Consider the following 20,837-nt stretch of genomic DNA (forward strand, 5'->3'; position numbering starts at 1 on the left):
TTACTTATGTGGTTCTGTCTCCATGGCAGTTGTACAAAAGAATCTGAGTGCAGAACTTCTCCCTGAATTTTTAACTTAACAGTTCATGTTTCTGCCAATTGCACCTAGCTTGGTCCCCAGTAGAAATTCTGATAACTCTATCAAAATAATAAAATAAGTGAAAATATTTTTTAATAAAAGGGAGAACTTCTGTTGAGGAGAAGAGCTATCATTTTTAAATCTCTTTTAGAGTAAAAACTTCTCACTTCCAGAATTCTTCCACTGTATATGCATATTGATATTTGTTTTTTTAAACAAAAGTTTGTTATTAGAACTTCTAATGATAACTCATTTTCTTTCAGACACTACTTCAGTATGCTGGCAGTCGGGGTGCATCGGAACATATTTTGCCTTTTTTGGAAGTATATCGAATCTCCATCCAAAGCTTTGCTAATGCACGACCTTACTTGACTACAGAATGTGAAGATGTTCTTTTGGTACTTGGCAGGCTAGTGCTGTAAGTTTTAAGTTGGTACATTAATATTTGAAAAAAAAGAAAAGGACTGTACTTTATAAATGAAAGGGCAAATTGTTGAAATAGTGTAATACTTAATTTGACAACTGTATTTATGATTTATTATCTAGTAAATCTCTTTAGTACTTGTTAAATCATGCCACAAAAATGTACTTGAGCATTTTGTTAATTAATGTGAACAAGTGGTAAGGCTTTGTTCTTCTGTATTTGGGTAATCGTGCAGATATTAGGAAGGTTCTGTTCTTTCTTAAACATTCTGAAAATTACTATCGTTTTCTGTAGAAAAAGCTTAGTGTGGTCCTCATTAAGCAGAAGCTTTAATATTAGACCTTCATGCATGGATTAATAAACCAGATGCTCTGCAGATGCTGCTTTCATGTGTCCTCTCACCTGTAATGCAAGGTAGTTCTGAACGTGTCCCTTTCTGAAAAGGATAAGCTGTTTTGTATTTATGGCAGTCGAAGTTGTGCATGTGGGCTGTTGCTATAGGATAGCAAAACAGAGTAATTCAACCTGAGCTTTTTGACAATTGTCTGTAGACATGACTTAATGCACAGCAATTCTTCAGACAAAAGAGAGAACTATTTTACAGTCCATCACCTAAGTTGGAATAATTTATAGTTCTTCCAAGTCTGTTTTAAGTGCAAAGCAGCTATTTCTAATTGGAGAGTGTAGGCTGAGGGCTTTCACATACATTGGAGTATAATCAGTTACTACCGTTAGTCTGAGAAGGATAACTTGATGCGCTGGTCATTCCTTGCTGAAAGGTTTCATTCGAGGGGGGTGGGTGAAGATCTAGAACCTTGAATATAAAGATCATCGTAGAATAAAAGTAATTCTGTGACAGTTTTTCAATGGGCTGTTTTTTCTTTGTTATCAGTAGCTTACTTGCTTTGTGGTCTGAAGTCAAATGTTCTTTTTTGAGAAGGATTTTGCAATGAACTCTTGGTCAAATGCTTTTTTTGTAGTGTACTAACTTGCAATATAAATCAACAGCTCAGAACCAGGTATCTCCATATGATGCCTTGAATATTTTTTTTTGGGGGGGTTATGAGAAATATGTGAACTAGGAGTGATTTTTGTCTTTCTTTTTTTTCCCTTTTTTTAAATTTTCTGTCAAGAAGGGAAAACACATGAAGTCAGGAAAAATCTGTCTTCACTTCTTAATATGGAAACTGAAGACTTAAACTGCTAAATCATTTACCTGGTACATAATACATATATTTTTGGCAAAATATCTTAATTGCTTTTGCAGACTGTCCCTTTATGGATAGAGTATTCTCATCTTCATCATATTATCATTAATTGGCTTGTGTATTCTGCTGTTTCCTACTCATGTCACTTAAAAAGTTTGTCTTTCACTGTCTTTGTATGCAGGCCACCTGTACCTGGAGTACTTGCTATATATTTTGCCACTGTTACATGCTTTGGGGTGGGAATCCCAATTCTGTGTCAAAATTGCTCTTCTCTTGTTGAGAAAAATCAGAATATTCTGCTTCTGCTGATATGGTTTCTTCTGTCTTTTAGTGTAAGGAATTTGCTTGCTGTTGCTTGTATATTCAAAAAACTTTGTGGTGGAGGACAGTAGAGAGGCTGACTTGTTGAAATCTCCCCTGTTCTTGTTATGATTACATTTGAGAGGAATCTAAAGAATGAGAAAGACAATGAGTGAGGTCGCAGATAGCGTGAGGTAAATGGCATACCTAACTGAACTCTCCCATGTTTTTCTTTTGCATAAGAGTTTCCAAGGAAGGGAGAGAGAAGTTAGAGCAGGCAATTACAGATAAAAATTAAATTCCATGAGGGACGAAGACTGTTACCTGGTTAGGGATGTGAAAGCGTACTGTTCCCATGTAACTGTGATTTTTGGGGAGACAGTTGGGTTACCCACAGCTGTCGTACACGCTACGTATTTTCAGACTTGAACTCTGATGAGAAATGAAAAGAGCAAGCTTCCTGTTTTAAAGCAAAAGTACTCTACTTATTATTGAAATCCTCCTTCCCTTCCAACATCCCTCCTGGAGAAGGGGGGAAAAATTTCCTCCTCCTGACGTCCTTCTCAGCGGGATGAGCCAGTAACAGCAAAACTCAGTATACTGTGGCCTCCCTGCCACCTGACCAGGTCAATTGTGTGTTCACATTAAATCTGAGATAACATAGAGACTGTGCCCCCATGAGAAACATGATGCTGATGCAGTGTGAGACCTTGTCCACTGTCTAACCTTAGGAAATAAAAGGAAAGCTTGGAGTGGTTGCTCTTGTAGTTCACAGGTTTGGCAAATGATTGTGGGGGAACAGGAATGTTCTTCTTGGCCATGGCTGTGAAGGGACATACCTGCTTTGGTCAAGTAGAACTCAGACTGCTTGTTTCCACAGCCACAAAGCACAACATACTCCCCTCACCCCCCAATATTACTATACCAAAGGTATTGCCTCTATAGAAGAATTAATAAAGAGTTAGCCATATCAAAGGTGTCTTTCACCGAGATTTGGTTAGCTGGCTATCCTTGTAAATCTTAGGAAGCCCTTGAAGGTGATTGTTCACTCGAGCTTCTGTGAGTGCTTTTTTTCTGAGGATACTGTGTGAAGGGGAAGGTGCCATTCATGTTACCATCAGTAAGAAAATTTTACTTCCATCTGAAAATGGTTTGTGTGGTCCTAAGATTAATAGATTAAAGTTAAAAAAAGTAGAAAGAATTGTTCCTAGTTCACATTGTGTTTGCCAGTAGCTAATATTTGACTGCTTTCTACTTTTTCCTGTTTGCTGTGATGGCACTGGTCTGAAAGGGAGTTGCCACTTCTACATTTTCGAGCAGGTGTTTATATGCTTTTTCAACCATAGAAAGAGAAAGGAGATCTGAATGTCTTCTGGTATAAGTAGCAAAACTGGATTCAGCTGATGAGACCGGTCTACCTCAAACTTCTTGAGCTGTATCTCACCTAGTGATTGTACCTACTGAGTCTAACACGCTTTGCTTCCAGGAAGAGTGTGCTTGCTTTCCATAACACCTCTGTGAGGAGGCACATGTGACGGTTCGCTGCTTTGTCTATCTAATAAAGCATTTCTCAACCTAATAAACTGTTGTAATTTGATTCACTAACTTGCATTTACCACTTCACCGTCTATCATTAAGAGCTAACTCAACTCTTAAAAAATGCAAGATAATTCCTGGCAACAGGTGAACTATACCTGCTGATCATCCAATGTATAATTAGTCATCTTTTTAACTCCAAGAAGCTTAGGATAAGAAAAGTTTTCTAATACGATCTAAAGATGAACACAATTCTGAAAGCTTTTAAAATTTACTTTTTAAAATTTCTATCTTAAAATAATAGTGAATGAGGTATAAAGTGATTGCAGAATAATTGTGTGCAAATAATGTGTTGATTTTTGCCTAGAATTATTCCTTCCAAAATAAAGAAATTCAAATCTAGGAGACCTTCTCCTAGAAGATATTTTGAAGTTGAGTGTTTCAGATGGATGATTTTTTTAATAATGGAAGCACTTGAGCACCCGTTACAGTTTATTTGCAAAAATTGAATTAAGTTTTGTGCAGGTAGGTATTGTGGTGGGGTAGAGTGGGGTAGAAAGGCTTGACTTCATGAAGTGATCCTAGTATTTTGATTTGTGGTCTTAGCCATGATACCTAAATTCCATTTAGTTGCATTACAATGAGGAAGGAAATGAGCTTTCAGGGATAGAGGTGCGTTTTGAAGTGGTGTATAATAAGGACCAAAAGGAAGAATTAAGCTAAATGGCCATTCCTCCCCCTTGCCAGTAGGAAACGCTGGCTAGTCTTTATGCAGCTGTGTGTTTGAGTCAATTCTTATAACAAAAACTTAGGCAGTTGACTTCAAATTCTAATTATTTTTCTGCCAAGGAAATTGCAATTGGAATATCCTGGATATTACTTTTGCAGTTGTGCTGTAAGTTGTTTTACGTGGTGGCTACACACCTGGAGCTCCAGATTTCTCATGGAGTGATTTCCAAACTAGAGTGCTTGGTGTTGGGATCCCGAGGAAGACTTAAGGACTCACAACAAAAGAATTTTCGGTTCTTGGTTCAGCTCAGTCCTGTGTTACTGCAATAGATGATAACTCTTGAGGCATAAATTCAGCCCTCTTGTCTTCGTAGACTGTCATCTCACTCTGTATACACAATGCTTTGAAAATCTAATTTCAGATTTTTTTCACTGTCCAAGTAGCACCTTAAGGGTTAAGTACAGAAAAATGATTTGTAAAACCTTGCTTTGCCATTTTTTTTAAACCTGATATTTTATATAACCAATATCATATATATGAAAAAGTAATATTCTAGGAGAAGTACTTTTAGGAATTAAAAGAGTGGAAGTAGATAGGATTGGTTGACTCTGTTTAAGTCTGAAAATGAGGTGTGCATCAAAAGGCTTTTCAAAAGCACGTTGACCATGAAGAAAAGAGTCTCTGTATGACATGCATGAAAAGTGGATGCACACCTAGTGACTTTTTTGGGGTTTTTTTTGTGGTGGGGTTTTTTGTTTGCTTATGTTAAAATAGAGTTCTGCTGCTGTGAGACTCTGTAAAGTTGTTTTTGATAGTCTAGTAGCAACCACCTGGGTCTAGACATCTGGACTAGTGAATTAACTTGTATTGCCAAGCTTGAGTACAAGGGAAAAGTAAGTCCTGATTATTTTATAATATTGAGACCTATGACAGTTGGAATATCTGGTGATCCTGTTGCCCACTTTTTCATGGGCATAGTAATGATTGAGATTCTAGTGCCTGATGACGTGAATAATTACTGAATGACAGTGATGAAGGCTATCATATTTTCTGCCTGTCTTAATAGAAGCATTTAGAGCTTTTGCAGGTCTAAAGCTCTATTTAAAGGAACAGGATTGGGCAGTGAATGCAAACTTCTGAAATGTGAAAAGGATGGCCAGATGTTAATTCAGTATTTGTCCATTTGATCTTGTTTATTTATATGACTGCTGAATCTGACTAAAAACTGATTAGGCATAGCATTTTGCAGGTAACTGTTCAATGTATTTATGAAAAGTCAGGAGGAAGGGGAGAAGCAAAGGCATTCTTTTTGGGTACTAAGCAGTTTTGAAATTCATGTTTGTGTTATGGTCATCTCTTCCTTTTCCCCTTCCCCAAGCTCAGCTCTTCTTTGTATGGTAAGACTGAATGTGTTGTCCTGTCATTCTTCTATTTAATATTTGGGAGTGGAGGTTTTGAAGAAAAAATAACATGAGTTGGAACTATGTAACAATGTAGGTGTAGCTTATAGCAATTATTCAGTGCATTTATTATATGTGGAGTCTTAGACCAGTTTTCTTTCCTTATATTGTCATGATTTATGAGAACACTTTTGCTGTGTGTGAATCTTGTGAATCTCTAGACAGTGTCAGTTAACACATTTAGTTTGATTAAGTCAAATTGTTCTGTGCAGCAATTGGGGTTTAGGTAATCCATATGTCCTGTACAAGGTTAGATAGCCCTTATTTGAGAACAATGTAGGCTGTATACTGCCATTGGTTTGTCTCCTAGGAAACAGTGATTCTTTTTCTCTTAAGAGTTTTCCCTGAAATGAGATGGATGTGCTAAATACATACAGTGATTTCCTTTTTGTTTCTGAAAAGGGGTAGCGTTGACCTGATGGTCTAAATGAGGGAATATCAAGTAGGTCTTGCTTTCCCCCCCTTCTGTTTTTGGAATCTGAGCTTATGTATGGAATATATAGGTCTCAAATTTGCTGGATATTTCGGAGATGTTAAAATTTTCTGACCCCTTCTCACTTTGCTGAATTTTCATTTGGAAAACGATACACAGCAGAGGTTCACATGCCACTGTGATGGGGCTGACTCATAGTAACATTAATCGTTGACACAGTTGAAAATGGGATGTAACAAACTTTCCTGGGTATAAAATCAAGACTGGGTGACTAGTGTTCTATTTTTAAGCAGGAGCTTGGCTTAATGAAGAAATAAGGGGATGTTCTCCATCTGTGTTGTGTAGATAACTGAGCTACACAAATACAGTAGCTCACTGAATTAATGAACTGGGAATTTTACAATCTGATGTGCTTAACTCTGACTTTAACCTGAACATCTTTGATATGTATGTCAATGTGGGTGGGATTTTTTTTTGGTTTGGTAAGCTCTTGAGCTTGTTGCAGTTCGCACCGTAGGTATTTGAAATGCTTCCTCCCCCCACCTCCATGCTATCAGAGAATCGTAAGGTGTTTCTAGGAATCTGTTCTATGGGTCCATTTCTGTGCTGATGCACCTCTTGACATAGTTTGTCAGTCTGTTGCTTTTAGGATGCTGTTAGGGATCTGTTCTCTAGGTCCATTTCTGTGCTGATGCATGTGTTGTCTTCTGTCAAGCTGTTCTTCTTTAGTTTTATTTTCTTATATATATCAGCACTGAAACTTTAAGTTAGGTAAAGCTGGCATTCATTCTCACTCTAGGCAAAGAGACCATGCTAGGGTCAAATGAGATTTATTCAGAATGGGTATTAGGATTCCTTTGTGAGAGGAAGGAGCAGAAATTCTGTAAAGCAATGTTCCTGAGCCACATTGAATAGACTATCTTGGATTATAAAAGTAGCTGCAATCTTATCCTAGCAAGATTGTGCATAGTAAAAAGGAGCACTATTTCCATATGATGACTCATGCCTGATTCTGGGACTTTAACTGATCTGTGCAGTCAAACATGTTTCAATATTACTGTGATTTCTTATCTGAATGCTAAGTAATATGTGCCACAAATGTTATTTAATGTAACAACAGAATGTGTTCAGGAAGCTTGCTTACTTGCCTCTTACTTTTTCAGGAGTTGTTTCGAGCTACTGCTTTCAATTCCTGAGAGTGAATTGCCACATGAGGTGTGGTTAGGATTCCATCAGTCCATGCAGGTAAGTGTTCTGAATTTCTTTCTTCCAGTTTACGTATTTAAAAAAAAAAAAAAAAAAAAGTTGTGCTCCTTGTCTTCTACCTTTCCCCTGAATTCCACCTGTCCTGCGTTGCTGTTATCTAGGCAGCAAGAATTTCTGAGCAGCAAAAGACTAACTGCAACAACAGTATTGGCAGCCTTAGGCCCAACAGCAGATTTATAACTACACAACCAATGGCAACTGCAGCAAGAGAACCGTAGCAAATCTTGATCTGTCTAATGGTTTGTGTGAGAGAAAGACTGAGTTAGATGGAACAATTTAACAGCTCTGAAGTATTACTTTGAAGATGACTGAAAAAGCTTTTGTAGAGATCTGAATGGCAAGTTAGTGTCTATACCTGATTTGAGACAGATGACAATAGTAGGACAGGTCTTTAGTCAGGTGGTTCCTAGAATTTTTTTCTGAGGTGATGCTGAAACAAGCTCATAATATTACTATTCCTACACTCAAATGAAGATGGCTACTGTAGACTATGTAGGAAGAAGAGATGTTTTCAAGGTTTTAGTCTGCAGGTAGTACCTAGCTGTCTGCAAGAACTTGTGTTCCTCATGGAGCTGAAAGACAGGAGTGGTAGTCTTACTGTGTTTATACTGATAGACCCTCCCAGGACCAGGAACTGATCTGTTGCTGCTATTGCCTGTTCTGACTTTAACTGAGACTGATGAAGTTGGAAGCTAATATCAGTTATAAGTTACTGAAGTGAAGACTTTGGAAGGAAGTGAACTTAGACCTTGCAGCTGTCCTTGTGCAGACCTTATCACAAGACCTTATACCCCTATGACCAGGGATTTCCTCAGTCCTTGAGGCTTGGCTGCTGCTGCTGCAGTAGCTCTGAAGATGTAGGTGTAGAGGTTCTGAAGGAGTTTCTACTTTTGTTTCACCTGCAGTCAGGGAAATTGCAGGTGCAGAAATTCTTCAGTAGGCTGAAGGTGAATAAACCTGGCACTTCAAACTGAGAGAAACAGACTAGTAGAGCTTTGTAGTCCTGCTAGTAGTGGAAGGGACAGAGGCAGTCTGTGACTGGTGACTTCAGGTGTGGACAGACCTCCTTTTCCTGAAATACCATGGAATACTTACTATCGTGGCAATCCTAAAAGCAGTTGGGTGTGGCATGTACTTGGTAGTAGAAAGAAGTGCAGTAGGTATAGTTTAAATCCTATGGTCTTAGTAGTGTCAAAGATTTGTCCTTTGAGTGCTGGTGCGTAAGTCCTGTGACTCCCTTAGTGACTACGGCAGATCATAGTGGACATTGCAGCACTCCGGAACCAAGTTTGAAGGTATATCAATTTATTTTGACAATACCCAGCTATGCCATCTATTACACATAGTCTGTAGCTATTAGTCATGGTGTTGCAGAGGCTAGGTCTGTGCTCCCAACCCATTCATTTGTGGGGATGCCACAAATAAGGGTGGTCAGCCACAGGTTCATCTTTTGTGTTAGGGCTGATAGAAGAAGTTGAAACTTCGTGTTTCCAAGGTAGGTCTTAAATTCTAATCCAGTCATCATTGGATAAAGAGGAGTGAATCATAGAATTGTAGAATATCAGGTTGGAAGGGACCTCAAGGATCATCTGGTCCAACCTTTCTTGGCAAAAGCACGGTCTAGAAAAGATGGCCCAGCACCCTGTCCAGCCCAACCTTAAAAGTGTCCAATGTTGAGGAATGCACCACTTCCCTGGGGAGATTATTTCAATGGCTGGTTGCTCTCATTGTGAGAAATTTTCCTCTTGTGTCTAATCAGAATCTCCTCAGGATTAACTTGTACCCGTTACCCCTTGTCTTTTCCATGTGACTCCTTGTAAAAATGGAGTCTCCATCTTCTTTGTAGTCACCCTTTAAATACTGGAACATGGTGACAAAGTCTCCCCTAAGCATTATGAGCTTATCATACACTAAAAAGCATGTAATAAGTTTGTAACTGAGGTGGCCTAGACCTGAAACAAGATGTTCTGTCATATTCAGAGTCTGGGAGGGCATATACAGGCTTTTTCCCATTATAGCAGAGGTATAAAGCAGCTCTAAGAATTACTAGCTTTTAACTGGAGGGATCTGCAAGGAGAATTCTTGTTTCTAAGGAGATTCATTTCTATGATGTAAAAAGCATGTGCGTTTCTAGGTTTCTGAAGCAAGTGATTGAGCTTTGATACTTCTTGTCAATAGAGAGCAAGTCTTTAGTCAGATGAGATTACTTTATTCAGGCTGGAAGGAAACTGTTAAATTCCAGGGGTAGAAGGGTGACACAAGCCCAGATCTCTCATGTCAACTTCTAGAAATAACGCAAAATTCAAGATCTGCTGCTGCCAGGTGTAGCAATATACTTGGCTTTTGTACTGACTTTTTGAAACTGTGGCTTCCAGGTTTAGCACTCATCTGATGCTCCCCATAGTTCAGATAGTAGAAGATTTGGGCAAAGCTTATTAAACACGGTAGTACTCTGAAACCTTGCTGAAGAAGTTTGTGGACTTTTACAAACAGGTGCTTCTAATGAGATTTTGAAGTAGCACTCTTGCAGAAATATGAGAATGAGAACATTTGTACCCTGTCCTGGAATACCGTAGGAACCCACTTGTCATCAGAGAAGAGAGTAACAGAGAAGGAGTATGCATACAGAGGGCAATATGGAGCTTTAGACAGGAATCACTCATAGGCTCTCATGTGAGGACTTGTAGGTTTAAAGGCTGTGACCCTGTTAATGTGCCAATCTCCAGGTAAACCCAGTAGCAAAGCACCACAAAATCATATATTAGCACGTGCCCCAGATTGGCAGATGTGAATGTGCTTATTCCTTTCCTAACAAAAGGGGTGAGTGTGGCTGATGAGGATTATAACTCCAAATGTAACTGGTTGTTGCAGCAAATGTGGGACAGAGGTATTTCTTTCATATCTGCCTGCAGTAATTATTGCTCTATAACAGTCTGCACAGGTAGTAAGAGTCAGTGAAACTTCAATAAATTTTCATCCCAGGAGTGAAAAAGGTAGGGGCTAGCATTTCAAAGCAGCAAGGTGTAGGGACTATTCTAAAGCTGAAAATGGAGTGTCACTGATGTCCAGCTTATATACGAAAGGCTATCAGAAGCTTTATTTGGTCTCTGAACCTGTTTGTTCTTTCATCCTAAATAACAGTAGTTACGCCCTGCAGTCCCCCATGAGTCCAGTTTTCCTTATCTCTAAGCAAGACCAGAGGCAGCCTGTGCGAAATGAAAACAAGATGTGAGATCGTATGGCAGGAGTCTCAGCACAGATTTTATATAGTGGCAGCAGGCAAAAGGATGCGGACACAGGTGGGGAAATGCTGTAAAATACGAGTGAAAGGATTGGGGCAGAATTACAACAGAGCCCTTGATACAGGTAAACTTAATTAATCTGGGGGAGGAACTCAGTGGGGGGGAACTCAGTGGAGAGGTACTATGGGGATGGATGTAATCTGGCCAGTTGAGGAAGATAAAACAGTGCATTCAAAGATGGCTTTAGTGGGAGTAGAGGTGTATTGTCATGGGAATTGAATATGGATTGCGAAACAGGGTTGCCTTCAGGCCTTACAAAGAGCATGAATGCTTTCTTTAGAAGAGTTGTGTAGTGGGGGTAAGCATAAAATGAAAACTTTTGCTGATCGCTTTAAATTGCCAGGACTGAAAAATCCTGGTATCTTCAATAAACTGTTCCAAGGATCGTATTTTCTCTTTAACTGTGTTCATAGGCTCTTACTATATTATCCTTTCCTGACTTCATCTAGAATGAAATGCTTTGTGTCCCTCTCCTCAGGACCTGTTTATGGTATTGTCCTAACTTAATGAGATCTATATATGTAATTTTGCATTAGATTCCTTCAAAGACTTTTGAAGTATTTGTAGTAGAATTTCGTAAATATTTCCATTAGTATTAGCCTTGTATTCTTCAGTAGGTCCAATAATGAAAGGTTCAGCTAAGCATCTAGGATAGAAGTGGAGTGTATTGTTGGTAGTTAGTTACTTATGCTACATACATTGTTGAATTTCATATTTGGTATTTCAGTATTGATGCCCTGAATCTCAAATTTGCTGACTCAGCAAATCAGCTGATTTGTATAATAGGCCCCTTCTTTCTCACCTTCTTAGGTTCTTCTTTCAGCCCTTAATACAAAGGTGCTGAAATGTGAATGATCCTTATAACTGATCTGGGCTCTGCTAGCTCTGTACTTCATCCTGAAGCCCTCAGGTTAGGCAAGAGTTGCTATTGGGAAAGCATTGTTTACATTGGATGTCTGGATCACAGAATGTCATAATCTGAGGGATAACAGTCTTTTCAGTAACAGTACCTCACCCTTGTCCAAGTTGTATAATAATTTTTTTTTTTGTCAGCTACATCATTCTGGTGGTGGCAGCAGATAAGTGGTCTATTCTGTCTTTCTCTGAGGCAGTGGCTTCTAGCTCCTCAGAACATGCATCTCAGTACCAGAGGCACTTGGGATAAGTATCACGAAAAGACAACAAATCTCAGCTAGTTTAATGTGCCATTACAAAACCTGCTTGTATGGTCTTTGGCACTTGTTGGTTGGCGAGTGCTTGCTGGGCCCAGGATGGGCATAACCCTGTCCTGTCAATAGAGAGGGTGAGTTCATACAACCAGGAGTTGGTGTTTCCCTTTCTTTGCCTTTCAGAATTGTCCAGAGCTGAAAATCCTGTTTGTAGTTCAATCTTCTTCACTGATAAATATCTTGGAGTTGCTGGAACAGGTATTTGGGTGACACCGCTATATGTAATATGTGCTGAGAGCTCTCCGTGGCTTCCTAAAGCTATGTCTCTTGCAGTACTGCAGTACACTTAAGTACAGTAAAGCACTGGTAATTAAGAGGTATTGTTTTTCTCATGTTTGTTAAACTTTTTCTCAACAGTAAGAGCTGGGAGTGTCTGAGTTACATGCTTTTATTCAAGTGATGCCAGGAAATGGCATAAATACTCAAGACTTGCAGTAAAATTGTTAAATTTTTATTGATTATTAATGCTTTGTTGAAGCTCTCTGTGAAGAATCTGAACATATAAACAATACTCTTAAAGGAAATGTAGGCTGATTACCAAAGGTCTTCTGATAACTCTTGATTCAGCTGTTGTTTTTCTTCAAGAAAACATGCTGTTTAAACGATGTGGTGCCCTTTCTCCTCTTACAAGCCATAGCTGTGAGGAACCTGGCACGTCTTGCCTTTATTTGATACAAACTGATCAGAAGGGCTTTGCTGGTCAGTTCCACCTCTTTCCAAGGCATAACACATGCTGAATGCCTTCGCAGAGCGCTATAGCTCAGTAAAGCTCATTGAGTTCGGTCTTCCAGGTGAAATTTGACGTCATAGGCTGTTAAATGCTGATGGTTTTTGGACTTGATCTATGACCTGATCTACACTTGAGACTGATACAGGTTAAAGCTGTAATGTTAGTATATGGGAGGGAAACGCACAATGGATGCTGTGGCAACCTATTGTATTGAAAAGACTCAATGCATGGTGCCATACAGTTGAGAGAGGTCAAAACAAGAGGTTGTCAAAATGGGCTTGTATTTTATTTTGTGGGTAAGATACAGTATCCCTTCTACCTGCACACCCGTAATTGTTTTCTTAATCACTCAAGACTGAGGATAAAATGATATATGTAGACTTCCTATATGATCATAACTGCCATTTACGGAAGCTCTGGACTGTGGTTGTGTACTTCATAGATACAAATTTAGATCAGTTTGTTGTTTTCCACTGACACTTTTAAAGCTGACCTGAAGCTATAACTTGAGCATCTTTTGGCAGCAGCACTGACTTAAGCATTAAGTCTGTCATTCACCTGCCAGATTCTACTGGCATGCCATTTAGCTGTGTGTGAAGTGGGGAATTGATCATGCTTTAATTTTTAAAAACAAAACAAAAAACCCCCACTTCTCCCCGAGGCTCTTTCTGCTGAATTTGGTTTCCTGATCCAGCTTGCACAGGAAGGAAAGACTTGAGAGGAGGAACAGCTGTATGAGCATAAGGATTGCTTAAGTGATGTTTTCAAATGCTTAAATACAGCCTGAAACCTTTGTGTGTTGTAGCTCATGTATTAGTCTCCCAATGCTGTTAAAAGCAGTTTGAGCTCTGGTTGAGAACATATAAAGTCACTTGCATTTTCAGGGAGCACCTGTGACACTCCAAACTTTTTTTTTCCCCCCTGTGACCTTGTGAGTAGCATTTCAGGCTCAAGGCCAGAAATCAATCATTGTAAGCATCATACTTGGCTATCTTTGCAGCTGCAAATTAGCACCAACTCTTCTACTGATAACAACAACTGATTTTGAGGTGGTCTCACCGATAGTTTACTTGCTAGATTTACTTTATTTATAATAATTTTTAGAAGTAGCTTAGTCTTTAATAATTGATTTTAGTTAGCAAGTATGCTAGGAGCTAAGAGTTGGAACACAGTTACAGCAGTTATCTAAAACCAAAATCAACATTGGGGCAATATTTACAGAAAATCTTGGGTACTGCTAAGGAAGATGAGATGGTTAAAGTTACCAAAACTGCTTGATTGTTGCATTCAGCTATGAGGCTTTTAACTTTGGTGCTCCTTAGAAGATGAAAGTCTGCACTAAAGTTCTGCTTTTGGAAAGAACTCCTAATGTGTGCTTTTTCACTCACTTCTGATGTTAGTTTGATTTTGTTCTTGCAGTCAGAGAAGAACTAGTGTAGGGCAGAAGCACTGACTCCCACTAAGTGTGCTTTTCAGTATGTCTAGTAAAGGCATTGAATATGCAGCCCTCTAAAGGTGTCTTTTGTGGAAGAATTGTGAGGTAGCTGGAGCTGGAAGGTAGCTCAAGTTATCTGATCCACCTCTTCACTCAGAGTAAGGGCTATCTTGAATCAGGTTGCTTAGGGTCCTACCCCACCAAATTTTAAGTGTCTCTAGGAATGGAGATTGCACAAACTTTGGGTAGTCCTTTCAAAGTTGAGGATATTTAAACATTGATACACTTCCCACACACACACTTTACAGAATTTCCCTTTATGTGACTTGTCTGTTGACTCACTAGACAGAAAGAAGAGTCCAGCTCCAACTACCTACTGGGGAGTATAGTGAAGATAAAAACAGCTCTAAAGTTTCCCTCTTCACCCTCTCTTCCTAAGATTGTATAGGCCCTCTGGTGGCCTTTGCCGGACTTGCTCCACTCTGGCAAATGAGTTGTACAGGACAGCCACAAACTGAGTGTTGTACTCCAGTGGAGTCTCAAAAGTACCAAATGGAGGGGAATAAACACTTCACCAACCTCCTGGTTATGCGCTGTTTGAAGCTGTTCAGCATAGTTTGCCTTGTTTGCAGTGAGGGCTCATTGCTGACCTACGCTTAAATTACAGACCCTAGAGGCCTGTAGTTGTGCCAAACTGGAACCTAGCCAGCTGCTCACCAGCCTCTACTGATACTTGGGGTTATGCCAGGTGCAGCACTTTGCTTTTGCCTGTGTTGAACTTCACAGCAATGTTCTGTGGCCTGTTGAATGTCTTTGTGAATGGCACCCTGCCCTCCAGTGTGAGCTGCTCTCCGAGTTCCATATGAGCTGTGGACTGGCAGAGAATGTGATTTGTCCCATTATTCAGACAATTAATAAAGATGTTAAAAGTGTCAGCTCGGTGTTGACCCCTGAGAAGTGCTATTAGGAGACAGCTGCCAGTTGGGTTTTGTACAACTGGTCACAAGCCTTCCGAGCCTGGCAGTTGAACTGATTTTTCCACCTGCATTATTGTCCACTTTTCCATATTTTAACAATTTGGTTTTAAAGATACTGTGGGAGACTGTCATAAGTCTTGCTAAGTCCGACTACTCTAATGTCATTTGTAGCCTGTTATCACAGAAGGTAGTCAGGTTGATAAAATGTGACTTGTACTTGGCAAATCCTGGCTGTTCCCCGTCACATTTTTGTTCTTCAGGTGCCTGGATGTGGTTTCCAGGAGAATTTGCCCCATGGTGTTTCTGGGGACAGGTTATGCTGACTGGCCTGTAGTTCCCTAGGGTCTCCTCCCCTTGTTCTTGAAAATGGACATGGTGTTTTTTTCCAGTCACCAGGAACCTTCCCCCAGTGGCTGTGACCTTTCAGAGCTAGTATTGGTCTTGCAGTGACATCCATGATCTCCATCGACACCCTTGGCTTCTGTTTGGTACCATGGATGCTAGCATGATTGTCTTAACATCTCATCTGTTGTGCTGCTTCATACCCCTTCCCTGCCCCCAACTTTGCTACTAGTCATAGGAACCAGGAAGGCCAGAGTGCAGACCTTAATAGTGAAACTTGAGGCAAACTTATTGAGTACCTTAGCTTCTTCAGTGTCCTCTGTTACTTGATGCCCTGTCATATTGAGCTGTTCTCACACTTTCCTTGGCCTTCCTTTTACTTCCACTCTTATATTTTCCTCAGCAAAGTGAAGAAAACCAGATGGATGCTCGTGTCTTTCAGCCTGGCCCCCAGAGCCTTGTATTTACTCTGGATGTGCAGTATGATGGGTGTCCAGGTGTGTGAGCAGCAAGTGGTGATAGTCTGAGGACAAGCCTTGGCAGCTTCTCTGCGATATCCCAGATCCAAGTCCCCGTAAAGCACTAAACCTTATGAGACATGAAGTCTGATTAGCAGCTGAAGGTGGCAAATGCTTAGATAGGATTTTAACAATGACAACTTTTGTTTCCTTCCCCCTTTCCCATCTTACCTATTACATTAAAGACTGGTTATAGCTGGAAGTCCTGTTTATTGAAAGGTTAGTTAGGACATCATGTTACTTTAATGTCATGACTAGTGTAGGAAGAAGATTAGCCTAGCTATGGAGTACAATAATACCAATTTCTGGAATCAGGAATACATTTTGTTCTATCTTGTCAGCTTACAGGGAAACATGCAAAATACGCTTTACTTTTCCTTGACTTCCCTGAGCTTCTTGTGACAGCAAGATCTCTTACAGATACTTAACACCTGCATTGCAGAACACCAAGCAGTGTTCTAAAAATTTCACAATTCATTGTGTGCTAGATGAGCAAGCAGGAAGGTGGTTGCTATAATGAGCTTTGTAGGAGTATATGCATCTTTCTGTGGTCCCCTTTTGATTGTTGAATCTTCACTTAGTACTTGCTGGGAATGATTTTCTTCTAAACTTGCCTGTGTTCCCAGTTTAGTGGAAGAATGCCCCAGAGTCATCTGGATGCATAGACTCCTTGAAGAGCCCCATATGCTTAGTTTCATATTCTAGAGACTGACAGACTGTGCAGGGGATGAATGGATCCATATAAACTTGCCACTAGACACACACTTCAGTGGTGAAGTAATACTCAAGTTTATTCCATATAGTACACAAGTATGCTGTGGTATATTTGGAGCAGATACATGTAATCGGTGAGTGAGGAGGGAAGAACCCTGTGTTAGCTATACTTCACTTAATTTGGGATTTACTAAGTAGCATGTCTGATAGTATAGTTTCATAGCTATTCGAGAGGAGTCCTTTAAGAAACTTCTGAGACTATTACTTATGACAGCTATTGGTCAATGTAAATGAAACCTTCACTGCAAGAATGTAATTTTCCCCTCATGAATCTTTTGCTGGGAATAAAGCTTCACTCCTTAGTGGGTAGATGCTTCGCCCAAGAGTTGAATCCATGTTCTTCTGTGCAGAGATTTATGGAGTGCAGTTTGCTGCAGTATTAGAAAAGAAATACATAGTTACATCAAAACATCGAAGTTGGTCTGAAATTAGCATCTGATATCTGACATTGAACATCAATATTTAATTTATTAAAGGGCATCTAATCATTAAATGCAAAGATGCCTTTTACTGTGAATGGTTAATGGGAGAGTCTTGGGTATTTTCGTAGCAGATTCACCTGGTTATAAAAGTAACTCAGGAACTTGAAAAACACATCTTGGTGTTGCAATGTGGAATGCAGTTTATTGATGTCTTTTGACAGCCCATGATACAAGGCTCTTTGGTTACTCTGGTATTCCCAGTGGTCATAGCATTAGCCCCATTTGATTCTGATAATTCAGAACATTGAATTGATTCCAGTATATATAGAGGATACAACAGAGGCTATCGAAAGCAAACCTGAGGTTAATGATAGTGTTAAAAGTACTGCCAACTTAAAACACAGCTCACTAGAACTAGGGGACATTGTTACCTACGAAACTAATTCTTAAGATGTGTTCTGACTGATGTGAGAAGCATTTTTACTGAACATGGAGCCACAAATTGCCTACAGTTAGTTGGCTTCAATTTGTCAAGTTAGGAAATTCTGCATGGTGATATTTTAATTTTTTCAGTGCAAGTCACCCTCGATCGGTTTTCCTGCTAGGGACATTAAGTGCTGGAATCTTTTTCCAGTTGCTTTTCCTTCTGCGTTAGACTCTAGACTTCTTTCCATGTGTAACATCTCTTTTTTTTTTTTTTTTTTTTTCTTCCTTCCTTCACTTCTCAGATTTCCAGAATTAGAAGTGGTAGGGCCTTGATCACTCTGAGTATTCTGCTATGTATACAGGTTTGGTGGATGAACTTCAGCTGGAGACCTGTTCAGTCTCTGGGTTAGCCTTCACAGCATCGAAACTGTCAGGATGAGAAATCCCTGGATCTTAGAGTAAATGCACTGGACATGGATTACTTTCTAAGGAAATGGTGTATCTGTATCCAGTAAAATGATATTTTCATCCTAATAAAGGAAATTATTCATGATCTAGTTTGGTCAGGATTGTGAGTATTGTACAGCAGTCTCTGCTGTGTATATTGTGCTCTGCTTTCTCTTTCTTAAGTTCCCTGAGACTTCTTGCATCTCTAACTACCAAGAAACCTGCATCTTCATATGACCCCAACCTCACCCTTTTGGTAGATGAGTCCTTTCTAAGCCTCTCCCATTGCACTGCTTCCTATATAGCTTAAGGATGTTTCCTCCCCTCCGCCCCCCACTTTCCTCAGACTAGTGGGTGATAGCTTTAATAATTCTCAGAGAAGTGAATTGACTGGCTCATCTCACTAGTGTTAACACTAAATGTAAAATTTTACACTCTCAGCATTTTGTTACTAATTTTGTTTAGTCTTCATTCTGGTTTCTTAAATGGCACTAAATGCTTTGATACAAAATCATCCTTTGTCTTTCATACAATAATTTCTGTAATTTTATATGTACATGTGTACATGGAGAAACATAAAAATTGCAAAAGAGTTACAACTGCAGAATAGACTTTTTGAGTTAAGTCATTTCAGTTAACTTTCAGTACTTTGAAATTGGGAAGTTTTGCTGTAGGATTAGAGAAGTGAAAGGATTTTGTACTGTTAAAATCCCAATACAAACATGTCAAAACAGTAATGACTTAGAAGAATGGTGTGAAAGTATTAGAATACAGTCAAATATTAGGACAGATAATGTAAAATTATATTGGTTTGGTTTTTACCGAAGACTTTTAATGACTCTTTTTTTTTTTTTTTTTTTTTGTAGGATTCACATGATGCTTTACTGGAATTTGGGAATAACAACCTCCAGATATTGGTGGATATCACAAAGGAAGGAGTATGGAAAAATCCAGTTCTTCTTAAAATTCTATCCCAGCAACCAGTAGAAACTGAGGAAGGTAAGAATGTAATTTGAGAGATTATATGTGGTTATTAAGAAATTACTTGGTGCAGTTTTGGTGGGGAACCAGTGATTTGAAGTCAGAAGAGAGTTGTATTTTAAATTGTGTTGTGCAGTAGTATTCATGTGTTGCTGAATGATATTTATGATGAAACTGTCTCACTGGCACTCTGAATAATGTGTCCTTGCTAATGCATCTCTCCTTGGGCTATACTATCCATCAGTTTGAATATTTTAAAACTCCATTTTTAAAAAGAGTTATTTCTTTTTCCATCATAAATATGGAAATTTTGCTCCCTGAAGTGGTTTGTTCTTCATAACTCTTGCTTTGAAATGTTTTCCTGAATGCTTCACAGGGTGGAATTGTGTATGTCCACACCTTTCATGTCCAGGTGCATGTGGACAGGCGTCATGAGTGTGGAGGTTTCCTTTTATTAAGCTGTGGGCTGGGAAGCTCATTGTGTTTAGACTATGGAAATAATATCTTGAATCAGAAAATATTGAGAGGTGAGGAAAAGGAGTTTTTAGTGTCACTTTAACTTTTGAATGCCTTCTCTTTAACTCTCTTCTTTTACTTACTGAAATTTTTTCATATCTATTACTGGTATCATTAAGTACTTGCAGGTATTTCTTTTAACTGTTCCATTAACAGTACACGAGGCCGCAGTTTACCTCAGTGGTAATCTGAAGTTAAAAATAATACAGAGGGGAAGAAGAGCTTAAAATACTTCCTTAAAAATTAAAGGAGCACAAAAAGGGATTTTAAGTCAAGCTTTCTTCCATAGCAGAATCCTTGCTGGCTTTGGGTAGCCTCTCTTTGAGTTGTGTTAAGTTAGTACTTTTTAATAAATAAATGAGAAACACGTTAAGGTTATTGAGAGGATTTGTTGCTTCCCTGTGCTAGAAAGCATTAAAAAAAAAGCAGCCAAGGGTGGACTGCAGTCTTTGCTAACCTTCACTTCAGGTATTCAATAGTATAGCAGAAACATTTGAACTCCAAACAGCATTTAATCCGATCTCTAACATGTCTTGAAAAGAATTGCATTCCATACTAATGTCCTGTCTTGGAGTCTTTCATTTATAGTATTGTTAGGCCATCCAGTTGCACGGTTGCTGCTCTTAGTGTATTTCTACTCAAAAGGACTTGCATTTCAAAATTGGTCCGTATTACTGAAAACCTTCAGCTATTGAAAAATCCCTTGCTGTGAGAGTGGTGTACAGGTGAGGGCTAATAGTTAGCTAGCTTTGCAAACTCCCTTTACCAGCCAAGAGCTGTACTGGAGGGCTGGTGTGAATTCCATCAGGAGCGATTTCCTCATATGTGTCTGTGTGGACTCCATTATAGATTAATTTGCTTCTTACACACGTGACTGGTTTTATCAATGGCTATGTTACTAAATGCTGCTATACTTCTTCATTCCTGCGCAGGAGGACCTTGACATGATTCAGACTACCTCTTGACTTCAGCAGTAATGGAATAGAACTAGCTTGTTCAGTCCTTTGGCTTTTAGTTTGAGTTGAAGTTTCTGCTGACAAACTAATTGGCTGGGGAATGGAAGATTTGCAGGGGATTGTAGGAGAGAACGTAAGGCTGTGAAAGACAATGTAGGGCATAGGATTCAGTGTCCTGTAATTGTTGCCAGTTATTCAATAACATTTCAAAGAAATCAAAATACTGCACATCATTGTGAGTCATAAAACTCTAAAATGTTACAGGAAGAGAGAAGTAGATTGAGGGCCTACCTAAAGTTTACTCTTTTCTCAGAAGGCAAAATGAATGTGCCAGATTTGTATTCCCT

The 20,837-nt window shown here is 39.2% G+C and overlaps 1 protein-coding gene across 1 annotated transcript in view; it reads left to right on the forward strand.

The window, feature by feature from the left end:
• Nucleotides 1-341: 341 nt before the first annotated feature.
• The window catches only part of RLF (rearranged L-myc fusion), a gene marked incomplete at its 5' end in the record, with an annotated part of 45,776 nt that continues 25,280 nt past the window's right edge, over nucleotides 342-20,837 (forward strand). Inside the window, 3 exons of the mRNA XM_009583119.1 lie at nucleotides 342-496; nucleotides 7,333-7,414; nucleotides 18,904-19,036. Coding sequence (XP_009581414.1) covers nucleotides 342-496; nucleotides 7,333-7,414; nucleotides 18,904-19,036 — 370 coding nt within the window. The remainder of the gene's footprint in view (nucleotides 497-7,332; nucleotides 7,415-18,903; nucleotides 19,037-20,837) is intronic.

This window comes from Fulmarus glacialis, unplaced genomic scaffold, assembly GCF_000690835.1.
Source record: "Fulmarus glacialis isolate BGI_N327 unplaced genomic scaffold, ASM69083v1 scaffold2538, whole genome shotgun sequence".
NCBI lineage: Eukaryota > Metazoa > Chordata > Aves > Procellariiformes > Procellariidae > Fulmarus > Fulmarus glacialis.